General features: G+C 41.6%; 1 protein-coding gene across 1 annotated transcript; it reads right to left on the bottom strand.

Annotated features, from left to right (window-relative positions):
• Positions 1–2,459: 2,459 nt before the first annotated feature.
• pcp4b (Purkinje cell protein 4b) lies at positions 2,460–17,189 on the bottom strand. Its single transcript, XM_030777971.1, has 3 exons — positions 17,089–17,189; positions 9,465–9,523; positions 2,460–2,716 (listed from the first exon to the last, which is right to left on the bottom strand). Exons 1-3 carry the CDS (start codon positions 17,187–17,189, stop codon positions 2,586–2,588), a joined length of 291 nt encoding a protein of 96 aa, XP_030633831.1. The 3' UTR covers positions 2,460–2,585.
• Between the last annotated feature and the right edge of the window lie 1,218 nt (positions 17,190–18,407).

Raw genomic sequence — 18,407 nt, 5'->3', positions numbered from 1 at the left:
GGTTTTGTGTGCAGTAGGGAGCCAGAGCCCAGGGAGTGTGGGTGAGGTTGTTTCAGCCTAAATAATATATTCCTCCATCTGAGCAATGACCTTCAGGAGTTCTGACAGGATTTCAATGCTTTATTCTTCATCTTTTTAAAGTGCTAGTTTAAAAGAAAAAAAAAAGTAAAAAGGTATCCAGGCAACAGTCGGGCTGCAGGCTTTTCAGAAACCCAGATGAATACCTTTGACAGAAACATAAATAAATAGCTGAACTCAAAATTATAATTTTCTCGCTGTAAACAGCTATTGCGGATGACATTAATCCAAATCCTATATCAAAAGGCCAATAATTGTAGCCGTCGCTTTTTGGTATGGGTAACGGCCCAGTGACAAGGACATCTGTGGATTCTATTCAAGAACTTTGTGGTTCTTTGCCCTTGAGCAGAAACCCACAAGCTTGTAACCACTGATATTGAAATAAGTTGCAACTAGATGTGGAAATAGAAATGCAAGCCATCTCAGGTCACAAATATAAATATTTATTGTGTCTAAACGTGATTGATATTGTGATAATTGAACACATTTATCAAGTTATTATGAAGCTTGTTTTAGATGATCGATGCTTTCTGCAAGTCTGATTTTATTTTTTCAGCATGCACTCGTACTTTGTGAGAATGACAGAGATTTTAAATATTTCATCTAATAGAAAACAGTGGCCTGTGTGAGATTTGAAGCATTTCAAATCCTTGTATGACTGCTGTTACCCAATGAAATGTTTGAGATTTGTGTAATTAAGAGCGACCCCCCCACCCCTCCCCCCTACACAGCACCAGTATTTCTCTGATCCAGATGCTGTTGCAGCAATGTAATCTCAGCTTTATGAGACCACTGGGTAAATCAAACCGAAGGGTCAATACAACCCAAGTCAAATGTCACAGTGCAACACAATGTCATTGACCCAAGGAATGAAAAAACAGCCCTAATACCCCCACAGATGCTCCGGATCCAGTGAGCTCCAGCCTCTCACCAATCACAGTGGGTCACTTCATTATCCGAGATTGGAATTTCTCCAGCAGCTACCTTTCGGAAGAACATTCCTGACGACAATGAACTCAAAACTAGATTATCTCTCTCGCAAATTCATTATACGTGCATATTATAATAGACACGACGCCCTGACCGAGGTCGTTGTATTAATTACTGAATACCATTTCACAACATGTTTCTACCCTGTATTTGCAAGGTTGCAAGAGCACCAAAACTCCTTTTGTTTCCCTCCTAGAACAACACAGCTTATTAGATGTTTCTTTATAATAAATAGCAAACTGTGCATTAATGGTAACTGCATAGCAAAGTCTTTAAAGATTCCAATGAGGAGAAGAATTACAGCGGTGATTATAGACACTGAAGGATGTTTAGTCATCGTTTTTCTTCATGATCTTCCGTTAAACTGAAAATTGCTCTGTGAGAGTGAAAACAATTATCTTGAGTGGCAAATCCATCTGATTCCCGTTACTTCATCTCCAAAGCAGTATTGCCTAACTGATAAAAAAAAACAAAAAACAAAACAAAACAGAACAGAACAAAACACGGTAAAGCGACATCAATGGTGTGAAAGACAAAGCGAAGGGGCGAAGAGAGAGAGAGAAGATGAAACGCTTGCTGTATCGGTGAAGCATAACGGAATTCAATAGAGACACAAATCAATTAAAGGGTATTCTTTTCTGGAAGTTCAGGAAGAAGAGAAGTACTGAATTATTCAGCGATACTCATTTTAAAGAATAGGCTGTTTTTAGAACCCCACTGGGGCATCCTATGGAAAGTCCACTAAAGCAATCCATCCAAAAAAAAAAAAAAAAAACAAGAAAAGAAGAAAAAAAAAACGAGCCAAATGTCAATCGGCCTGAAACAACGACACGCCCCTTTTTCTTCAGTTTACACAAACAGATCGTTTTCACTCTGCATCTTCTCCTCTCATAGTTGTTTTAAAACTAATCTGATTTAAAAAGGAAAAAAAAAACAAAAAACACTTTGCCCCAATACAAATATCTCTGAGATGTCTCTAAGATGATCATGAACCTGATTTCCCCTAAAAAACAAACACTGAAAACATTTTGTCGTCTTTTGAAGAGTTAATGTAACGTTGCATCATCATATGATTATGTGTGTGGGGAACAGCCTGGTGCATGTGAACAATGTCTTAATATTTGTAACACAATGGTGCCTTAAGGAACCCCAGCGTTGACCTCAGTCTTGTTGAAATGTATTTAGTTGAAGTGAAATGACACATCATGCAGTAGCGCTACGCTAACACTCGACTAAGAGGGGGAAAGAAAAGACTGATGAGAACAATTCAGAACAGTTATAATTTATTGATACAGTAATTAAATAACAGGATACATATAGAATTTCACATACGTATGAGTGATTGACAGGTTACAGGTGAGACTTCAATCTCCACCAGCTTCCTCCCCCCTAACCCCCCCCCTCCTCTTCCTTTGCCCTTAAGTCCAAAAAACAGAATGAATTTCTTGTACATGCAACATCACACCATGCCATTCCGGAACCCTCTGGTCACCGCGGGCGGAGCTGCCCCGCGGCCACTAGGGTTTCTCGTCGTGTTTTTTCTTCTGAAACTTCCTGAACTGTGATTGGATGGCGACGGCCGCCTTCTCGGTCTCTGGCGCGTCCATGTCAATGTCAAAGTCCTCGGGCACATCCTTCTTGGACGCATCTAGAGACAGAGCGGAAAGAGGGAGACAGAAGAGTTGACTGTGTCTGAGTGCTAATAGTTTCTTCTTGTACTTTTGTTATAAAACCTTAATGCAGCTCTAAATTCTGCGCTATCCCTTGCCGGAACATTCCGTGAGCAACCACCAGCCAATTTAAACATTGCAGGTTTGACTTTTTGTTAAAAACAAGTGCGCTTGTAAGAGTGATTGATTAAAAGTCTTACTCTAGGTGGAATTAGTTGTTTAAAGATCTTGAGTTTTGCAGTTTTAATGAATATTTGAATTTCATTTATTATTAATTTTTGTTTTTAAAGAAATGGGTTTCTGGGGATCTCCATGCCTTGAGGACAAATGTAAAGGAATTTCTAGAAAATAGCAGTTACTGCTGATTAATTTTCCTACTGTTGGTTTCTTGGGAGCTAACCATCAGCGGAAAGGCCCTCACCAGTTAAAGTAAAGTACATTCACCCAAAGTCATTAGCCATAAAGTGTAATACAATAGTGAAAGGCATGAAATGCCGGTACAGATTTTGTTTTACTGTACCGTCAGGTTTATGGAGTACAGATTTCCACCAGATACAACTGATCAAGGGACAGCTTCAAATGCAGCACGTATAAAAAAAATAAATAAATAAAATAAATAAATAAATAAATAAATAAAGAGGGTAACAAAAGAAAAGCAAACTCAAGTATCGACTGCAGAGTGAACCCATCGCTCCCTGGAGGTGTATTTGGAGATCTTTTCTTTTTGTCCTCAAGCTGCACATGCTAACGGCGGTGTCAAGGCTAGCCCTCATCCGCCGCATTAATTGCTATTGAATTTTCCAGCGCTCTAATGCACTACGTTTTCATCTCACAGGCAATGGCTATTGAACCGGGCTCTTCTTGTTCCTTACACCAAGCATAATCAGAACCTCAGTCCTCTATCATCATGGATCGGCGTCTCCATCAGTGGTTACGAGACAGAATTTTAAATGTTTATATATCGTGAAATTACCGTTGCACGAAAGTCAAAAATGGCTAAATATATAAATTTGACTTTTTTTTATCTTCTTCTTCTTCTTGAAAACAAATTTGTAACATTTCACAGCTGCACTGTATGTCTAGTTATGTGAGATAATCGGTGGCCGAAGGTGACAAAGATGGATCGTGCTTCCCTGAGGAAGCTGCAAATTCTGCCATCTTGGGACAGATGCTCAAAATTATTAATGCTGGCAGCTGTTCCTGTGGCCCTCCCTTCTTCTCCGATGAAAATAATATCCGCTGTCAGTACGTCTCTCTGAATATCCTTTCAGAAGTTTTAGCTCGGGGACCCACACGTATACATGTCAATTGCTGTGGTGACTGGTGACACCTTCTCCGCCAGAACATATGTATGGCGACCCGCCACTGATTTGATTCGCTCACTCACAAAATTCTATATAGCTTTTTGTCTTTTTTTTTTTTTTTGGCTGACATCATCGGCAAACCACCAAGTGCAGAGATTCTATTTCAGAACTGGAATGTGGGATTTCAAAGGGATTCTAGAACAACAGTATCCAAAGGGCACTGTGACCTTTTTAGGTGCCTCAGTTCTCTGTTCGTCTGGGGACACCCACACCGGCAATATAAACTGCATCTCATGATTAGTCTAACACATTGTCATGATGGTGATTTGATGTCTCACAGCTGTCAGAGTCTAACACTCTCCGCACTACAGGCTGGAAACAGATGGGCGAAGCTTGTGGTTTTCCAACCAATATGCCAAATTATGTACAACTGTGAAAAACTCAAAAGAAAACAGATGCTGCTTTGTCTCTTTATAGTCGGGACATAAACAAACACATAAGGTTGGCAATCAGGCAGAAAGGCTCCCTAAAGATGCGAGCTGGAGAGGCGAGAGCTGGGGTGGTCACATATCAGACAGAGAGTGAAGGTCAGGACAACAGCACTGACCCTGGATCAGTTTTGCGGGAGCATTGCAGGTGAGATGGAGCGTGGGAGAGTCGCATCAATCAATACTTTGAGTGACTGGATTGATTTTCTTCTTTCTCTCTCTCTCTCTCTCTTGTGTCTGTCATAAAAGCTTGACATCACTGCTGTTGCTGCTGCTGATGATGATAGTAGTGATGATGGAGGTCATGGAGGTGGTGATAATGATGATGACGATGATGATGATGGTTGTTATGGAGATGATGATGATGATGATGATGATGGTTGTAATGGAGATGGTAATGATGATGAAGATGATGATGATTATAGTGTTGACGGTTGTTATGGAGATGATGATGATGATGATGGTTGTAATGGAGATGGTTGTTATGGAGATGATGATGAAGATGATGATGTTGATGATGGTTGTAATGGAGATGGTAATAATAATTAAAAAGGAAAGGAAACAGTGAAGCCGATGTTGGTGACAATGATCATTATTTGGGGGGGGGGGGGGGGGGTTGGGGGGTGGATGAAGATGACAGCGGGTGTTCAGTTCAAATATGAAAATGTGATCTTTCATATTTCAGAGGGACATGACATTGACTAGCCTTTACATATTAATGCTGTTTGAAAAAAGCTTTCTGATGTGTTTTTGTCCAAAGGGTAGATTATTACACAAGTGAACAGTATACGGATAATTAAGTCTGTAGTGCATATTCATCAGGAATCCGGGTCATCTTTTCACAAGCTGCTTTAAGCTTCATGATGGTACATAATACATCTGAGCTCAGTAAGTCAGAGGAATTTAAGATCACGCTTCACTCAGGCTTTACATGCCATGCGACTGTGTGTGTGTGTGTGTGTGTGTGTGTGTGTGTGTGTGTGTGTGGGTGGGTGGGTGTGTTTGTGTGTGCGCATGAAAACCCCCCCCCCAAAAAAAATCAGTTATTACCAGACAATTATTAGTTCTATGTTGTACTCAAGACAGCATAGGTACACAGAGGAGAGAGTGTTCCTACTCTTTAGAGAGAAGCAGTAAGTTTTAAATGTGATTCTACCAAGTCCACTTGGTGTACAGGAAAGATTCTCCATACTGGTGCCACTACAGTAAACACACACACACACACACACACACACACATAAAAGTCCTCAAAAACCATAAACCCCTTTGTGTTACCGCTGAACAACGTGACAGATCTCCCCTCTCCGCCCACCCAGTGTCAGACTAAGAGTAATTGGTGCAGTGTTTTGTAATGGGGCAGTGGCCTAGCGTGACTCGATTAGTCATCCAGAGATTTTTGTGTTTCTCTTTTTTGTGATAAGACAAAGGCCCCAGGAAAATCTGTGAATGTGTGTGTGTGTGTGTGTGTGTGTATGTGTGAGAATGTGTATGCATGTGCATATATGTTTGTGCGTGTGTGTGTGTGTTTGTGTGTGTGTGTGTGTGTGCGTGTGTGTTTGTGTGCGTGTGTGTGTGTGTGTGCGCGTGTGCGTGTGTTTGTGTGCGTGTGTGTGTGTGTGAGTGTGTTTGTGTGTGTGCATGTGCGTGTGCGTGTGTTTGTATGTGTGTGTGTGTGTGCGTGTGTGTGTGTGTGTCTTTCCCCTCTCTGTGGGCATGTTAGTGACATTAGTGCCACTGCTGTGGTCTCACATTGCTCAGCTCATGTTGCCTATTTGGGTCCCTGTAGGTGTGAACTTTTGAGCTGCCGCAGTGATGCCTTCCATGCTAATGTGCTATAGCATGCCAGTGCCTCAGCACAGTACCTATATGTCCCTATAAGTATACAGTGTGGTGCTACGTAGAATAATACCTCATAACTGAAAAACTTAACAGTACATCATTAGATTACGGTCCTGTTGATGGATTGCAAATGTGTCTTTCAAATCTTTCACGAACCAATGCCGACATAGGAAAAAGGTTCTTTTTTTTTTCTTTCTTGTAACTCCATAATGTAGTGACCTCTCGGGAACTGAGTTACCTTGCATAATGCATTTTCTCAGTCTGTGGGGCATTAAAAGGGCTATTTTCATTGTGCCCTGCTGACAGTAATTCTACTCTGTCTTTAGTTGAAGACAGCATATGCTGACAGCTTTGGTGTCTTTGATGGCACTCCTGGCAAATGCAGAAAGGATAAGTTGAATTGGGATTCAAACATGCAAGCATGTGAATATATCTTTTCAATGTGAGAATGTGTTTATTTGTGTGTGTGTGTGTGTGTGTGTGTGCGCGTACTCATACAGCTATCCTTGTGAGGACCAGTTTGAGTTTTAGACCTTGGGAGTGAGAACATTTTGGGAAAGTGAGGACATTTTGGCTGGTCCTCACTTCTTCAAAGGGCCGTTTGAGGGTTAAGACTTGATTTTGGTGTTCAGGTTAGAATTAGGTTTAAGGTTAGGGTTAGGGTAAGGGTTGGGGTTAGGCATTTAGTTGTGATGGTTGAGGTTAGGCTAAGGGGCTAGGGAATGCATGTCAACGAGTAATAGAAGGCAAAGATGAAAGAAGTACAAATATGTGCGCGCGCGTGTGTGTGTGTGTGCGCATATGTGTGCGTTTGTGTGTGTAGGTGTGTGTTTGAGTGAGTGTGTTTGTGCGTGAGTGTGTGTGTGTGTGTGTGTCCTTGCTCATTGCCACTGTGTGACTTGTTACTGTCATGAGTGGGAGTAAGCCAGTCAATAGAGTCAGTGCAATTCTTTTTCCCTATAGTCTGAGAGTGTGACTATTGAATGAAGCTTGATGATGCTGTTACAGCGTTTCTCACTCTGCGTTTAAAGCACTAAATTAATGACCAAGGTCAGACAACAAAGGCATCTGAAGCCTTTTGTGTACCTGTTGTATATATATATATAAATATTTATATATGGGTTTTTTTTTTTTTTCATGAGTGGGTGGTGTGGTTCGATTTCTGTTTAATTACCTCAGTAGAAAAGAAACGCAGAGGCTCTCTGCAAGATTAGGAAAACAACTAAGCATTTTTTTTGTTGTTGCTGTTGTTGTATTTTTTCTTTCCACAACCTTCTTTCGGTCATGTTGATTAAGCAATGGTTTGTGATGAATTATACATGGCAGGGTATTAACAGAGTGTTTTCCTTCACGCCCCAGAAGCCAATGCTTATATAGCTATGCTCAGCTTTTTCTATAGCTCTCTTCGGCGATGTCAGATCCCAAACCTCCTCAACCTTGCTCCTTGTTTTTCATTTATTAGCTCTAAAGCAGGAAATGTAAATATTTTGGTAAGGTGCTCTCGTCAGACCGTCCTCTGTGGGTTTCTTTTTGTTCTTTTACAATTGTTTTAAACAGCGTAGAGTTTAGTTCATTCTGTTTATGAATTCAACTCGCGAAATCGTACACGGAAGTGACAACTGTCAGTCGACTACAGGCCTAATTTCATCCCCACGTGTCTCACTGAATAGCTTACCAAAGCCAATTCTGTGTGTGGATGGGAAAAACATTAAAGCCGCTATGTTTTTCTGACCAGCTGAGTCACTAGAGGCAAACTGGTTTCCCTCACTAAATTTATTTTGCATCCATGAGTTCCACCACAAGTGTAACCTCTGGATTACATTCTTCCAATCTGTACGTTCCAGGGTGCCAGGGTCGGTGTACCATACCGGACCTGATCGTGATATTTCTGTTATTAACAGGAGACCCACCCATGAACATAAAATCTTGTTTGCAGAAGCCTACCCGTTTGCTTAAAGGACACACAGTGGACCATACATTTATATAACATCCACAGAATTATGTATTATATAATACTGCTTATGTTTAAAGTCAGATGGTGGAGCCAAGGGAGCAAATCATATGGAGTTTTTTTTATGCCTCTTGTTGAATGACGCTATCTCTGTAAGAAAGGATTATGAACGAGATGTAGGATCAGATATAGCTCTGTGGTTAGTTTGACGTAGAAGCTGTGCATGGCTTAGAGTGATAGATATAGTTATGACATGAACTTCAAAATGAACATCTGAATTAGATTTGCTAATAAGAATTTTTTTTTTTTTTTTCGTCCCTCTCATCTTCCCAATGTTGATTCAAACGTAAAATCCACTTTTTAAAGAGTGCAGTTGACGTAACCCTTAGGCAAAGATACATCATTGTGATTTAGGCTACTGTCCACCGAAGCTTTCTGCTGACTGCACTCTGAGGTAAGTCATCCCTCAAACATAATTGTCATCAGGCGCATTACCTTTTAAGTCTCATCTAAGATGCATGGACCAATCTGCCTGTTCAGCGTCAGTTACCCTCCTACCCTCTTTTCTCGGAGAGCGGCCAGCTGTTCTTCTTCTTCCTCTCTCCTTCTTCTTCTTTTTCTTTTTCGTTCTCTTCTTTTTTTCTTCCACGCAAAAGCACAACAGTCCTGTGTCAGAATGCTTACCAGGCTCTTCTCTCATTTAGTGTGCATGAAGCAGAACAGAGCCGTATCAGAGACTCGTTCTACCCCCTGCAGGGAGACATATTTGAGAGGCAGAAACCACTGCCTGTTTGCACTGACACCACCATTTTTTGATTGGTGGTAGTTTGCTATTTTGCCATTTTTGATTGGTGGTGGTTTGCTATTTTGCAGTTTTTGATTGGCGGTGGTTTGCTCTATGAGATTGACATTTTTTTTTTTTGTCAAATTGTAGACTTTCTATTATGACAGTATCCCTGAATGGTATGAAAAACATTCTGCATAATCAGTTTTTATTACCGCTTTATTACATAATGCTATTAACAGACCATAAACTGTTCCAGGAGCTGCTGATGGGTGAGGCAAAAAGGTCTATTTGTCATTCAAATGACTCTTTGGTAAGAGTATCTCAAGGGTAAAAGAACAATTCTAATCTGTCGTTTACCTTGTCCTCCAGAAGTTTTGTTGTTTCCGCCCGTAGCTCCTGATCCTTGCCTCTGCAAAAGAAAAAAAAAAAAATTAAAAAAAAAAAAAGAGAGAGAGAACGAAAAATATATTTCTTTTATGAACATAACACTGACTGTCTTATCAAAGCAAATATTCATTTGTCGGAACAGCAGCAAAGCAGATCCTCTGTGGTGCCAGAGCCTGAGTGGGCGATGATTTGAGCTGGTACGGGTACACTGGGTGCGGGGGGTTGGGGTGGGGGGGGTGGGGGGGTGGGGCAGACTTTCCCTTTGTGTCACTTCTCCTCATGTCCCTACTTTAACAAGTGAGCCTATCATAACGATACTGGAGTTTCAGACCAGTATGTGCACTGGAACAGTCTGTTCAGCGCATCAAAGGATTATCAATTATCAACTAACTCAGATCCACTGCCCTGTTCTGGACGTGGAGAGTCATCATATAGGAACCGAAGCGCTAAAAGCCAGTCCTGTGCGGTCTTTGTTTTGTGAAGGCTTTCGGGTTGGATGAGGATTAACCGTTTCGTGTGTGATGTACGGGTTTTATCCGCGGCTGAGTGTGGAGTATCAGCTTTTCCGCTTAGGCCTGCATTAAGTGCACTGGACGCGGTAAATGAAAGTCGCATTGTCCGTTGGATCTTACCACCGATTATGAGGCGAAAAAGTAGAGCGTTCCCGAAAACACACACACACACACAAACACACACACACACACACACACACACACACACATATTTTTTTTAAAAAATGAGCAGAAGCAGATAGTGCATTAAGCTAGAGTGCTAGTTTTGTTGCTCTAGTCCACGAGAGTGAGACTGGGCAGGGCAGGCTGTTCTTAGACTCACATTGTACTTATCCCTTTAATGTGTGGTATAAAGGTATAACGTGAGAGAGCCTGTAGGCTTGCACTCACTGGGAAAGAGAACAGTAACCATGATATTCTGCCCTGGCCAACGGTGAAAGCAGATGACTCAAGCCTCTTAGTCACCACCATGCGCCAAGCTATATAAACATATTCAAAAACTCTGCACAGAGCTATCAGGATCACACCGTGCTTTGAATCACATATATAGAATGCTACAGTTACCCCAGCCTACACAAAAATGACCTATCCTTCAATTAAAATAAAAGTTTTGGTACAAAATCCTTTTTTTAATATATATAATATTTTTATAACATACAAGGTTCATGAACCCCTATAATTGCAAGGGTTTACACACCTCGTAGCAGGTAATCGCAAACCCTTCCACAGCAAAATACTGTACAAAAAAAAAGTTGGGGCTTTTTTTTTTTTTTTTTGGTCCTTTCATAAGTAAAACGGGAGAATGTGGAGTCTGGACCAGCAGAGAGAACGGGGTTACATAACGCAGTAAAGATTATTAGGTTTCACGGCAGGTCCAGGTGGTCTGTGCTTGCTATGCTTAATTTGACCCTTTGCATTGCTCTTATAATTAATGTCCGTAGTTCTGCCCATGGAATTGGTTCTGAAAGTCATTTATCTTCGGCTGGGCAATACATCGCTCCTGTTCGGCCTAATGCAATGTTAAACCTGAAGCTAACAAATTCCAAACAACTGTATCCGTGGTCCATGCAAATGACGGTAATGTGAGTATTATGATCCGTAGAGGTCACGTAGAGAGAGAGAGAGAGCTGTACAATGACTTGCAAAAGCTCCTTTATACATATAGGGAAAGCAACACAGGGTAAGGACTAAATTAAGTCTTAGACTAAACCACGTCCTGAAGGGAGACTGTCGTGTCTGTAAGTGAGGAAAAGTCTTAGTCCTGGACCTTAGGCCCGTTTTTTCTTTTTTTTTTGTCAAAAAAAAAAGAACAAAAAAGACAAAAAGACAAAAAAGTGAAATTTAAATTTCACTAAACATGGAAATTTAGTCCACGTCCAAATCTAACGTGTGTCTGGAAAACTGTCATCACTGTTTAACTGTTGGGACACACCGTATGACATCCTCCTTTTAAATGATGCTAATGCTAATACATATTCCCCTCACTGGTGGAAAAATGACGGGTTCCCTTTAGGGTGAATTGAGTCACCTGATTCTAAATACTGAAAAGAGCTATATTACCTAACATAACTACAGATTAGTGAGCCAACATTATCCATAGAGTACTTGTCTCTCTGTTGAGCTGCTTTTTCATGCTGGTGAGTCAAGGTTAATGTACAGTTACTGGATGTTTTCAGTTTTTTTTTTTTTTTTTTTTACGGAAAGTACTACGACACTTCCACTAAGCTGCTCAATGATATTGTTGATGGGATGAGGACCTTGTCTCTCTCTCTCTCTCTCTCTCTCCCCACCCCCCACCCAGGGCCTGTACTTTTCTATAATCTGTCCATTATCTCTGCATCTTTTGTGGGTGGAGCCAAAATGCTATCCATAAGATCCTTACATCTTTCTCTCTTGTAAACATTTCTAAAACGAGGGGCTTTGTATCTAAGTTCATTTTGTGAAGTTGTTTGAGTAGGTCGCGTCCTCTCCCTTTTATCTCTCCCTGTGCTTAATCTGGACCACGGCTCTCACGAAACGCCTGAGATAAGTTCATCAAGGACGTGAAGCAAGACTTGTTTACAGCTACTCCAGATCATGAAATGTCACCTTCCTTGTTATCCCTCTTTCTGTGTCTCTTTTTCCCTCTTTTCCTCTCCTAGTCTCTCTCTCTCTCTCCCACACACTTTTCTCTCTCTCTCTCACTCTCTCTCTCTTTCTCTCTCTCTCTGTCTAAGTGGAGGGAGGAGGCATGTCATCCTGTGTTTCTGCAGTCCTAACGATCAGCACTACAGGCGTCTGATGAGGAGAGACTCCTCCTGAAAGATGAGCACAGGTGCAGGGGAGGAGGGCCGGTGTGATGGAGGGATCGATACCTCCAGCAGTTGAAAGACTCAGACAAACATGTACACAGAAGATGGATGAGTGTGGCCAGCACACGGAGAGCCAGATTTCATCTGGAGGAAAGAAAGTGCTGAGAGACGGGCGCTTGATGGAGGACAAGACGGTCTGCAGTGGCTGGGTTCATCTTGTCAGTGGCATTTTTTTCCACCGCCGAGACACGATCCGAGCCATTCCTGTTTTCACAGTCTCATCCGCCGACGAGCCCTTGTTCTCTCCATTACCACATTAAGATATCATGGTTAAAACGTCCCAGTTTGGTGCTATTAATAATGAAACTTTAATCGATACAGTGAGTCATCTCAAATCATCGACCTGTAGTCTTGACACGTTACCAACCAACTATTTAAAGAATAGTTCGTTCATCATCAGTGGACATCAGACAGCAAACAGCTCACTCATGTCAGGCATTTTTCCTAACACATGAAAAACTGCAGTTGTGACGCTTCTCTTTTAAAAAAGAAAAATCTAGAAGCAACTCTGTTAAGTAATTGTAGACCTATTTCATATCTTCCTTTCATTGGAAAAATCATTGAGAAAATTGTCTTCAAACTACTTAAATAGATGTCTAGAAAAATTTCGGTCAGGATTCCAGCCTAATCATAGTACTGCTCTAATTATTAATGACATTCGTTTAAACACAGACTCTGGAAAATATCTGTTCTACTACTGCTCAATTTCAGTGCTGCCTTTGATACCATTGACCATAAATAGATAAACTTGAGAACTGGGTTGGGCTCTCAAGAACTGTCCTAAAATAGTTCTGTCCATACCTGCAAGGAAAAGACTGCCTTGTTGAAACAGAAAATAACATTTCTGAGAGAGTGCCAGTAAGCTGTGGTGTGCCCCAGGGTTCGATTCTTGGGCCGCTCTTATTTAAGTTATACATACTTCCTCTTGGCCAAATCCTACAAGACTATGAGATATCTTACCACAGCTATGCAGATGACACTCAGATTTACATGACCAACTCTCCAAACAGCTACAGTCCCCTCGACTCACTTTGTAAGTGTCTTGAGCACATCACTAACCGGATGGGACAAAACTTTCTGCAGTTGAATAAAGGTAAAACAGATTATTTTATTTGGGAATAGCAATGAGAGGCGCAGACCAGCTGCCTATTTGAATTCGAGAGCCCTGAAATCTAAAGAACTAGCAAGTAACCTCGCTGTTCTAATGGACTCTGATCTCAGCTCTGGCAGTCATGTCAAAGCAGTTTCTAAATCGTCATTTTATCACCTTAAGAACATCAATAAGATTAGAGATTTTGTGACTAAACCACACCTGGAGAAACTCATCCACGCCTTTATTTCTACCAGGATTGATTACCGTAATGGTCTCTTAACTGGACTCCCAAAAAAAGACAATCAAACAGCTTTAGCTGATTCAATATGCCTCTGCCAGAGTTCTCATTAGGAGTAAAAGAATGGAACACATCAACCCAATTCTTAAATCCTTACACTGTCTACCAGTATGTTACAGAATGGACTTTAACGTACTATTACTGGTTTACAAATCACTTAATGGTGTAGACCCAGTGTATCTATCTGATACGCTGCAGCCATATGAGTCGAGTAGAACTCTCAGATCATTAGGCCCGAGTCAGTCAGTCCTTCCTAAGGTAAAGACTAAACCTGGAGAGGCAGCATTTAGCTATCACGCTGCTCTTAAATGGAAGAGTTGACAGAGAGCATTAGAGGAGCTCCGGCACCAGACACTTTCAAATCCGGGCAGAAAACGTTTTTATTTGACCAGGCTTTCAGCTCAGTTTAACACACTGTTCGCTCTACTGCATTACTATCCTGTAGTGGCACCTTATCCTATTTTAATTTTTTATTTGATTTTTATTTTCCATTCTCTTATATCTTTTTAATTTGAATTGGAATTGTCTTTGTATTTCGTATCTTCTCATTTGTAAAGCACTTTGGATGTCCGCAGTATAAGAAAGGTGCTATATAAATAAAGCTGCCTTGTCTTCTGAAAAGTATATTACAGAGTCCATTAATCAGTTGTGACTGATCAGTGATGCCCAGTTTGTCTTTTTTTTTTACATGAATGTCCTTTGTTCTCTTTCAACAGGAATAAAATACTTCTCCAAGCAAGAACAAGATACTGCATTCTCGTCTCTACTCCAGGTTTTACGACAGAAAGAACCTTTCTCGTTTTGGATTTATCTTAAAAGACGTTTTGACAACTACAGTCAAATTTTAACATGTATCTCTCAGTCTCTGGATTGTCTGGCCTCAAGTGTGTCCATCTCATCTGTGCACAAAAACAAAAAACAAACAAACAAACACACAAACAAACACACAAACAAACCAAAAAAAAATGGCAAAGCAGCTCCCCTCCTGCTCATGACTCGCGCGTTTAGTAAAGTCGGTACAGTTTGTGTACTTAAAGAGCTGAGCAAGCGAGGAGGCTTCGCCAAACACGTCTTCCTCCTGCCCGTCCCCTCCTGCATTATTAATCTGAGGCTTTCAATGAATTTCAAACAGTGTTTGCAGTGCTTTGGTGCTGCGAAGCCAAGAGCTCCGAGTCTGCTTGTCCTACTCACGCTAGCTCTCACTTTGGTAAATAAACACAATGCCACGAAAAAACAGTCTTATGTAATGTGTTTGTGTGTGTGTGTGTCTGTGTGTGTGATTTAATACCAAAATACATCTTTTTTTTTTTTTAATCCCATTAAGTAGGTATCGAGTCTCCCCCTACGGCATTGTTTAGCTGAAATCAACACAATCAGGTCTGGGAATTGACAATATCGGACCTCTCCGTGACCTTAATGATTTTTTTTTTTTTCTGGTCGTAACACCACTGAAATTAATCCAGATATAACCTGAGCAATTTTTTCACTTCTCCTTCCCTCCCCCTCCTTTAACCTTCTCTTATTCCTGCCGTGCCTGCAGCTGAAAACGCTGCCCCACTGTTAGGAGACGGCTGTGTTTCTCCCGTGGAAGCTAATCCCGCGCTCAAAGGGGGTGGGGGGGTTGGGGAATCATTTCTTCCCCTTCAACCATTGTTACGTCCATGAAGCGATCTGAAGGTTCTGCTGCTACAACAGAAGTTCCAGAATGCACAACTACATCAGCTAGATCCTTATTAGGTTAGGGAGACGCCAAAATTGAACAGCGTCTGGCTAGAATACAGCGGCCGAGCTTTGATGGTGTGATGACATTCCCCTTCTGAACTGCAGCAATGTTCTGTCAGAATTGCAAGCCGGCGTATTCTTTGAAAGAGGACAGACAACAGAGAGAGAAACCATGGTAACACGTACATTCTGAAACTAAAATAGGGAGTCGAACAGGGTTTCCTCCTGGAATCCTATTGTGTGTGTTGCTGTACTTGCACAGAATGTTCTGGAGATATTATCACAAAGCTTCATGGGAGGAGAGTGGGCACTTAAAAAAAAAAAAAAAGAAGAAGAGAAGTGTCCATCAGTCAAAAATGTGCTGTCGTTGAGCTCTGTACATCACTGCAACGAGGAAATGAAGTGATGTCAGTCATCCTTGGTTATGTCGCCATAACATTGCAAGAGCGTTGATTTAATGTTTCAGGAGCGGCTACAGTTCCAGTGCGGTTTGGAGCTGTAATTTGTCTTCAGTAGTAATGTCAGACAGTAATGATGTGCTTAGTTGTCCGAAGACTCAACAGGAAGAAATATCAGCCCGGAGCTGATGAGCAACTAATGCCCAGAGAGACAGAGAGAGAGAAAAAGAGAGAGAGAGAGAGATGGGAGGGAGAGAGAGAGAGAGAGAGAGAGAGAGATGGGAGGGAGGGGGGGAGGAAATTCCATTACAGCGTCAGACTGAGCCAAGTGTGAATTGCAATAATAGCAGCTCTGTTTCAGGGTGATTACCGATAGGGGCAATCCTCGGTCTGCACAGACACACACACACACACACACACACGCACACACACACGCACACACACACGTACACGCACAGACACCTAAAGAGGTTGGCAAAGGGCCGTGCAGGGGAGGCTGTACTGCAGCAGATAAAATGGGTGAGATAGGAAGAGAAACGTCGGGTCCAAAGAGAGCGCCTAATTACATCACACCGACTGGCAGTGGATGTATGCGCAATGCGTCTCTCGTTGGGCAGCTGAAGTTGTGGCCTTAAATAATCAGTGTGGTTCATTCACTCTCTCACACACACACACACACACACACACACACACACACACACACACACACACACACACACACGCATGCATGCATGAATGCATGCACAGCTCTGTTCAGTGCAGCTGTATTTCAGCCTCAATATTGTCGATTAGAATGCATTTTTACAGGAGGGTGGCAGTGAAAAAAATCCTTCAAGGAGGGAATATTAACAAAGTAAAACTGAAACGAGACATAAAATATGATTCCTTTTGTTTTGTTCTGTGTTTCTTCAATGCCTCATATGGAAAGAGGGAAGTGGCCTTAACGAAGCAACAACTCAATAAGAAAAAAAAAACTATCCAGAGCATCAATTTGATATTTCAGCATTGCTCACTTTAAAGCAAAGACTGATTTTGGTTAAAAAAAAAGAAAAAAAAAAGCTTTCTTTAGATCTTTGAGGATGTTCTCCTCAGTCTTCGGAAAAAGAATGGGCGTGCGTCGAAACTGAAGCTGTACCCGAGCCCTCGTAACGAGGGAGTTGGGTTTGACGCGGCTCTCTCACGAGGCAGGAACCCCTGGGAGAATTTCTGTGCTATAGCACCTTGCTTCAGGAGATGTCATGGTGACAGATTTGGTTGTCATACACATCAGTCGCTTGACGTTGACGTTGACATCTTCGCTGAAACGCTGCGCGCCCACCATTTCGCGCTGTTGCGTGTGCACTCGTCTCCGAATTCTCTTGGCCGGGTTGATTCATATGAGTGACACGTTTTTGAAGAAAACAACTTTGTCAGTTCCTGCCAAGTGCACCTTCCACATTGCCCACTTTGACTGGCATGTTAAAACTGCTAAGATAAGCTTAGCCTACTAGCTATAAACGTGAAACCTCCAGCGTGAAGACTTGCTCTGTGTTATCTTCTCGTTTGCCATGAAGAGACAGAGATAAATAAAAGTCTATGTTTTGAAGTCAGCTGTTTTCGCTCTGGTGCCGAGAAGAAACTATTGTCACATATTACATCCTGCTTCATGAAACCTGTGCTCATACAAAGAAACATTTGAATGTTTCTTGAGCTAAATTCTGTTATCTCCTCCTTTGTAACACACTTTGCCTTTCTTTAATGTGCCTTCACAAAAGGGAGTTGTCAGAAAACATCAAGCAAAATGTAGGGTGTTTCTGTTTTATGCCTCGGTCTTGTTAAGAGGAGAATTCTAAAGGTAGCAATAAAAAACAAAGCTTGTTTGCTCTTCGAATAATTCCAGCTAAAAATGTCGTCCCATGCCAATTACCCTTTGCAATACACATTCTCTTGAAATTATTCTCAGAGTCTCATTTGTCAGTGTAATGGGCCTTGAAATTGGTGAGATTACTTTTGTGGTGCATCTGTTTCATTAGTGTATGAGACAGAGAGAGAGAGAGTGAAAGAGAGAGAGAGAGAAAGAGAGAGCGAAAGAGAGAGAATCCAACTCGCGTTATCTCACGGGAATTGAGAACTATCAAAGGGCGGACACTTGAGAAAGAAAAGAATCATGAGGTTGTTCCAGTTCTCTTCCCCCCGTGCATTAAGGCATGTGATGACATGCCAAGATTCACCAGTACCGTGTGAACATGGGAGTGCTAGGCTTTCATGTATTTACGGTACTACCCGAAGCTTGGACTAGTCCTCTCTGCACCTAGCCTAAGGCCAAAGCAGGGTGGAAGCAACACAAGCAAACACGAGTTCATCGAGGTACACGCTGTAGACATGCATGTATATAGGTCATTCTTCAGGTAACTTATCTTTCTCCTGAATCGCACACAAATGCTCATGAAGACATGAGATAATTCTGCTGTTGAGTAACATTCTGTGCTTTCACATCTGTTAGAAATGCAGGTGTGGCAAACGTGTATTGTAAAATGGTCAGTGGCATACATCTGTTGCT

This window comes from Chanos chanos, chromosome 6 (genome assembly GCF_902362185.1).
Source record: "Chanos chanos chromosome 6, fChaCha1.1, whole genome shotgun sequence".
NCBI lineage: Eukaryota > Metazoa > Chordata > Actinopteri > Gonorynchiformes > Chanidae > Chanos > Chanos chanos.
The sequence above is the reverse complement of the archived record's forward strand: the minus strand, read 5'-3'. Positions and strand labels throughout refer to the sequence as shown.

Bases quoted from the DNA above. Each gene is read 5' to 3' on its own strand.
- pcp4b (XM_030777971.1), bottom strand. From the start codon at position 17,189: ATGGTGGGCGCGCAGCGTTTCAGCGAAGATGTCAACGTCAACGTCAAG. The intron at 9,524-17,088 runs GTGCTATAGCAC...TTTTTTTTTTCT, and splicing joins ATGACATCTCCTGAAGCAAG to TTTGCAGAGGCAAGGATCAG. The intron at 2,717-9,464 runs GTAAACGACAGA...CTCTGTCTCTAG, and splicing joins CAAAACTTCTGGAGGACAAG to ATGCGTCCAAGAAGGATGTG.